The sequence below is a fragment of the Dipodomys ordii genome, unplaced genomic scaffold (genome assembly GCF_000151885.1).
Source record: "Dipodomys ordii isolate 6190 unplaced genomic scaffold, Dord_2.0 Scaffold13, whole genome shotgun sequence".
NCBI classification, from domain to species: domain Eukaryota; kingdom Metazoa; phylum Chordata; class Mammalia; order Rodentia; family Heteromyidae; genus Dipodomys; species Dipodomys ordii.
Window position 1 is genome coordinate 15,863,552 of NW_012267229.1, and position 7,340 is coordinate 15,870,891.

At 47.9% G+C, this 7,340-nt stretch overlaps 1 protein-coding gene across 1 annotated transcript; it reads left to right on the forward strand.

The window, feature by feature from the left end:
* The first annotated feature begins 2,009 nt into the window (after positions 1 to 2,009).
* Procr (protein C receptor, endothelial) lies at positions 2,010 to 6,461 on the forward strand. The gene is made up of 4 exons (XM_013010796.1): positions 2,010 to 2,199; positions 4,428 to 4,685; positions 5,423 to 5,701; positions 5,937 to 6,461. Exons 1-4 carry the CDS (start codon positions 2,115 to 2,117, stop codon positions 6,050 to 6,052), a joined length of 738 nt encoding a protein of 245 aa, XP_012866250.1. The 5' UTR covers positions 2,010 to 2,114; the 3' UTR covers positions 6,053 to 6,461.
* The last annotated feature ends 879 nt before the right edge of the window (positions 6,462 to 7,340 follow it).

Consider the following 7,340-nt stretch of genomic DNA (forward strand, 5'->3'; position numbering starts at 1 on the left):
AGGAATGACAAAAAAATAAAAACAAAAAAAAATTGGGGGCTGGGAAGGTGGCTCAGTGGTAGAGCGCTTGCCTTGCATGCCTGAGGCCCTGGGTTCGATTCCTCAGCACCACATAAGAAAAAAGCTGGAAGTGGCGCTGTGGCTGAAGTGGTAGAGCGCTAGCCTTGAGCTGAAGAGCTGAGAGACAGCACCCAGGCCGAGTTCAGGCCCCATGACCGGACCCAAAAAAAATTTTTTTAAAATTGTTTATAGAGTGGGAAGCTGATATATGTGTGTGTGTGTGTATTTATATGTACACCTGATATAAGTATACCTGATGAATGTTCAGGATTTGCCCCAGCTTCCACTGTAAAATCAACTCTTTCTCCTGGGAGAAGAACATAAGGTGAAAATTAAAATCACACAGTCAATGCCTGACCCAGTCTGCTGGAGTTTAGGCTCTTGTGAGTAGCTAGGATTACAGGCATGGGCTATTGCACGTAGGCTTGAACTGGGAGCCTAAGAGCTGACCCTGAGCTTTTGTGCTCAAAGCTAGCACTCTACCACTTGAGCCACAGCATCACTCCGGTTTCCTGATGGCTAATTGGAGATAAGAGTCTCACAGACTTTCCTGCCTAGCTGAGCTCTGAACCACAATCCTCAGATCTCATGCTCCCGAGCAGCCAGGATTACATGCGGGAGCCACCAGAGCCCATCTAAAATTTTATTTTTATTTTTTATTTACTTGTTTGCTTGTTTATTTTGGGCAGTTGTGAGGTTTGAACTCAGGACCTGGGTGCTGTCCCTGAGCTCTTTTGCTCAAGGCTAGTGCTCTACCACTTGAGTCACAGTGCCACTTCCAGTTTTTCTGGTGGTTTATTGAAGATAAGAGTCTCAAGGACTTCCCTGCCTGGGCTGGCTTTGAAACCTCCTCAGCCTCCTGAGTAGCTGGGATTACAGGCGTGAGCCACTGGCACCCAGCTAGTGCTTTACCTCTTTAAGCCATAGCTCCATTTCTGGTTTCTGAGTGGTTAATTGGAGATCAGTCTCACTGGGACTTTTCTGTTTGGCCTGGCTTTGAATTTCAGTCCTCAGATCTCAGCCTCCTCAGTGGCTAGGATTACAGGCGTGAGCCATTAGTACCTGGCAAGAGAATTTTTTTTAAATTACTATATAGTACTCCACAGTAGTCCACAGTATGGATTATCACCGTTTGGGTGGGGGGAGGGTGATTTTCAAATTTCTCTACTTGCTTTCTAGAGTAGGAACCACATTTCTTATTGCAATATAAACTTAAACACTTACATACACACACAAACACAAATCAAATACCCATAGACAATAATGCTTACTGAAGGTCATACTCTGGAAAAGTCTTGTTCTAGTTCATTTCTTAAAAGCATATTATTTATGACCTGTTATATGGTTCTCATTGCCCACTAATAGATTATGATATCAGTTTGAAAAATATTGCTTTATGTAACCAACTTTACTGAGGTTTATATAAATTGTTCATAATTCTATTACACATAATGATTCCTTCTCACTCATTCACTGGTGACTATTTCTGAGTACAAGATTCCCCCAATTGTGAAATTGCTCTGTATTTAAAATGCTGACAAAAAATATAGTCAATTGTACTGGAAAACTAGGTTCTAATCCTGGATCTGTCACCAGGATGATGATAAATTTGGGACAAGTCCCTATACCTCTTGGGGCCTCAGTTTCCCCATCAGTCACCTGCTGATCTCTACACCCTCCTGTCCATTCTAAATTGAAAGTAGAAGCCCCACCCCTTGACTCAGCCGCAACAGGGACTCCTCAGCAAGCCACCCTCCCCCTTTTCCTTTCCCAGTTCCTCAGAAACAGCCTAGGGAAAAGGGAAAAAAGGCAGGTCTGGGCAGGAGAGTGCAATTCTGGGCGGGGCCGAGGGAGGGCTGGAGGGAGGCCGGCCCCCTAGTAGGAAATGAGACACATAGAAAAAACACTTTAAAAGCCTGACACCCTCTTCCTCCTCCCATACCCTGACCTCTTTCCATCCTCCTAGGCTCAGCTCTCAGCCCTCCTGGACAGCCTCATTTCTTAGCCTGCGGGAACCAGGAACCCAGGTGGGATCAAAAAACTTCAGCTCCACGATGGTGACAACCTTACTTCATTTGCTGCCGGCATTGTTGCTGCTGCTGCCTGACTGGGCCCTTTGTAGCCAGGAAGACTCAGATGGTGAGTTTGGCACAAGTCTCCTACCCAGGGTTGCTTCTGGAGACTCTCAAATTTATCTGGGTATTTGGGCAAGAATAGAGTGGGGCTAATCCCACAGCATCTGTGTCTGCAGCTGGCTGGATCTCTCTGGAGCATAGGCATCGGTTTGTGTCCCAAAGCCAGGAAGTCCAGTTAATTCTCAGGGAAGGAGGAGGGAGTGATGCTGTGGAGAGCAGAAGGACTGGAAAAGTAAGAAAAAGACCAGAAGAGAGACTAAGAGAATCAGCACCCGAGAGAGGGGGCCAGATAAAGTGAAGAGAGAGAAGGAGAGCTGAGGGTGATGAGAAGATCATGGAAGAGCAGAAGAGATTTAGAGATAGGAGAGATCAAAGGAATGACATGACTAGGAGAACCCCTAAAAGACAGTAACTGAGACAGGTGCTGCAGAAGGGGAGATAGGGAAAATGGGGTACCTAGGGACTGCTGGAGAGGTAGATATTGGGGGAAAGAGAAGCTGTGGCCAATAGCACAGCTCACTTGGGATCAGGCTGCATTTAGGTAGAAAAGTGGCATTATTTGGTGCATTATCAGTGTACGGGGTCTCCTCTCTCCCACTGTTACTATAGCTTTAGCCTCCCCCTTAGAGAGGGAGCAATTATCACCCCGTATTAAATATTTATTTAATACTCTATTAAATCTATTAATACTCTATTAATTTTGCCACATATTACCCCACAAGGTGAGTAATATTATTCTATCCATTTTTTACAAAATAAAACAGTTAAGGACAATGTCTAAAGTTACTCACACTGACATCCTGATTCACTCCTGCAGATGCAAGCACAGGCAACACACACACACACACACACACACACACAGATTTACAAGCTCATACTCATTCAAACATTCTCTGGGTACTAGCACTGTGCCAGGCCTTTTTCTGGGTGTGGAAAGAATAGATAACCAGACTTGATTTCCTAGCCTTATGTATTTACAGAAATGTAGAATCCTATGACGTATATGCTAATGTAGAGTGGTCTGGGATCACTAAAATACATCCAAGTGGCCAGGAGAGCAGGAGAGACATCAGGAAAAGTCTTGCAGGAGAGGGAAACTGAAGGGAGAGGTACCTGTCCTGGGGTTTCAACTCAGGGCCCGGGCACTGTCCCTGAGCTTCACTTCTGGCTTTTTGGTGGTTAATTGAGAATAAGAGTATCATGGAGTTTCCTTCCCAGGCTGATTAGAGCTTTGAACTGCAAACCTCAGATCTCAGTCTCCTGAGCAGCTAGGATTACAGTTGTGAGCCACTAGCACCCAGCTTGAGATGGGGTCTTGAAGCATGTCTAGAAATGTGCAAGGCCGAACAAGGGAGACAGTGCAACCCTTATGTGCGATTCACATGTCAGCCAAAAGTCAGCATAAGGAATCCCCAGTAGCGTGATATTTTTAAGCAATGAGAACATCCCAGACAGTGTAGCAGGCCACTGGCAACCTTAAATCTCAGGCTAAATCCTGAGGACAGGTAACCTATGAGGAGGCAGCACACAGCCTGGCTATATGTGCTGGACTTGGGCTACCTGCACTCAAACCCTGGCTCTGCTATGTCATCTTAGCTTCTGTTTGCAAATACACTGGTTAATAATAGTAGCTGCTACATTAAGCTATGGGGAAGAAGGCACAACTAAACTATGTGTGCAGCCCACAGGACCTAGGTCATAATAAGCACTTAATAGATACTATTATTATTTTCGATTGAGTGGAAGAGGGGCATGCCATTGGAGGACTCTGGGGAGAACTAGATCTTAGTCTTGGGTGTTTTTGGTTGAAGGCCCATTAGAGAGGTTGAAACTGACAATGAAGGCTATGGAAAGAAAAGGCAGGACCAAGGTTCCCCAGGCCAGGCCCGAACTAGGGAAATGGCAGAAGAAGGATGGAATAGGAGCTGGAACTGGGATCGTATTGTAAAGGGGACCAGTCAGAAAAGGGGAGAAGGAGAGAAAGGAGACAGAGTGTCTCCTCCAATTGCAGGTCTCCGTTTCCGCATCTGTAAAATGAAGATAATAATGCCTGCCCTCGCCTCCTGGCAGGGTTACTGTGAGCATGATCTAAGAGGAAAAGTGGGAGGGCACTTTATGGGGTCAAGAAGGTGGGAGGCTGGCCTCTGGGCAGGGGGTCATTATCTCCCGCTGCCAGCCACCCCCTCCTACTCCCCTGCCCCTGACGCGATGACTCTGCTCCCCCCCCCCCAGGTCCTCAGAGCCTCCACATGCTCCACATCTCCTACTTCCCCGACCCCTCTCACGTGCGGCACCAGGGCAACGCGACCCTGGGGGGGCGTCTGACACACACTCTGGAAGGCTCTGGTTCCAACATCACCATCCTACAGCTGCAGCCCCTGGAGGAGCCTGAGAGCTGGGCCCGCAGGGAGAGCAGACTGAAGGTTTACCTGACCCAGTTCCGAGCCCTCGTGCAGCTGGTGCAGCAAGAACGGAAGGGCAGTGTTGCCTGTGAGTGGTGGAGAACACCTTCCCCCCTCGCCCCTGCCTCCCCCTGCCCCACACAGCCCCCTCCCAGCTGGAATGGTGGAAGCAGGCCCTGGTGAGAGGGGGCGGAGCCTGTGAGGGGACTTGGGCGGGGCCTTATGGAAGGGCTGGGTGGAGAGCCAGTGGGTGAGCACGGTCCCTGGTGGAGGTGACCCGTGGAGCTCCTGGGGCCCTGGGCCCTTGGATTGCTGGGTGGAGCTGGAGAACGGTGGGAGTCTTCTATCAGATTCTTCACACTGGTATGGCTTGCTTACTCAGGCGAACCCTGTTGGGAGGCCCTGTCTGACCCCTCCAAAGTGTCAGTCCCCAGCCCTGGCCTCACACCCAGCTCCTGTCCCTCACAGACCCCCCTCCTTCCTTCCACACAACCCCCAGCACTTTCCCCTCAACTCTCCAGTGGTTCTCACAGTTGCTGATGATGGCTTTGCTCTTAACAACCCCAACTAGCTGTTTTCAAAGACCCTAATTTTACCCCCTCCCCTTATAGCCACTATTCCTTTCTCCCATAGTCCTCCTTTTTCTTCATCATCCTTGGCCTCTCCTTGCCCAGCCCCCAACCATCTAACTCTAGATTCCTCCCCACTGTCCCCTTTCCTCCAGGCCTTCCTCCCACAGCCTTTCCCAAGGTGAGCAGCTCCCCCACCATACCTGCCCCTGGATCCTTCTCCACAGAACCCTGACCCTGAATCCCCCCTCCACAGTTCCTCTCACCATCAGCTGCTTCCTGGGCTGTGAGCTGCCTCCTGAGGGCTCCAGTGCCCATGTGTACTTCAACGTGGAAGTGAATGGGAGTTCCTTTGTGAGTTTCAAGCCAGAAACAGCCTTGTGGGTAGCAGGTCCCCAGGACCCCTCAAAGGTGCTCACCTACACCCTCCAGCAGCTCAATGCCTACAATCGGACTCGGTATGAAATGCAAGAATTCCTGCAAGACACCTGCGTGCAGTATGTGGAGAAGCACTCGGCCATGCCAGATGAGAAAGGTACGATGGATGGCACTCATGCCAGGCCTGAGTGTTGGGAAGGGGAAAGTCCCAGGCAAATGGAGGGGCTGAAGGATGCATATCTTGAGTAACAAGAGGCCCCGGGCTGGGGGTTGGAAAACAAGGTACACAGCTTGAGTCCCTGAGTGAATTGGCCCCTTTCCTTTGAGGACTAACTCAAACTGTGGACTTCCTTGGGGCGTGTTCTTAGGCTAATCCTCTGCGTGTTCTTCAGGGAGCCAAACAGGACGCTCCTACACTTCGCTGGTCCTGGGTGTACTGATGGGCTGTTTCATCATTGCTGGTGTGGCTGTGGGCATCTTCCTGTGCACAGGTGGACGGCGCTGTTAATTACACCCAAGTTCTTTCTTAAGAAAGGGCTGGATTGATGGGCTGGCAAGGGATAAGTCTCAGCTCACAGAAAGCCAAACAGACTCTCCAGCTGGGACACCGTATCACTAAAAGGTTTGAAGTGAAAGTTCTTTTCCTCTCCCAGATCCGCTCACCAAGAGTTTAGGAGAGGAGACACAGGGATACTAGGTAGATAAAGAAACTTGGTTTGCTAAGAATCTAAGAACTTTGTATGTGCTGCTGAATTGGCTTGAAAACTGAATGCGTATCTATCTTTGTGGAAAACAGATGGTGAAGGTGGGCATGGGGCATTTACAAAGACAGAATCACCTGAAGCATTCAAAACATATAGTAATAATAATAAAAAACTAAGTTGTTCAAAACCAAAATAAACAACATTTAGTACTTCCCTATGTGTTTGAGTTAAGAAGTGATGCTGGTATAAATTGGGGGAGAAGATCACCAGGCGCTGGTGTCTCATGCTTGTAATCCTGGCTGCTCAGGAGGCTGAAATCTGAGAAGCATGGTTTCAAGCTAGCCTAGGTAGACAAAACTTGAACACTCTTATCTCCAAATAACCAGCAAAAAAAGCCAGAAGTGGAGGTGTGGCTCAAGTGGTAGAGTACTAGCCTGCAAAAAAAAAAAAAAAAAAACAAGAAGGGCAACAGTCACTCATGCTCATAATCCTGGCTACTCAGGAGGCTAAGATCTGAGGAATATGGTTCGAAGCCAGCCCAGGCAGGAAAGTCCGTGAGACTCTTATCTTTGATTAACCCCCAGAAAATGGGAAGTGGAGCTGTGGCTCAAAGTGGTAGAGCACCAGCTTTGAACAAAAATGAGCTTTGGGACAGCTCCCAGGCCCTGAGTACAAGCCCCACAATGACAACAACAAACAAGCAAGAACTTGAGGCCCTAAGTTCAAGCCCCAGTATCAATGCACATGTGCTCATGCACACGCACGCAGAGCAAGAAAATGACCAGAGAAATGGGTGGAAGTGTAAAATCCAAATCTAAATAATATGGAAGATATGAGCTATTAATTGATCAATTAAGTATTAAATTTCTTACTTATGTAAAAAGCATAATTATTTCTCTTATGTTGCAAATTATTTCTCTTATGTTATGCTGAAGAAGTGCCCTATATCCTTTGCTTCTATTTCCTCATCCCACTCTTATTCTTCAACGCACTACAGTCTGACTTCTGTATAGATCTGCAACCTGTAATTATCCAGCTTACATCCTCCATGACATCTGTAATGTTTAACTATGTGTCCTAGAACCCTCATTT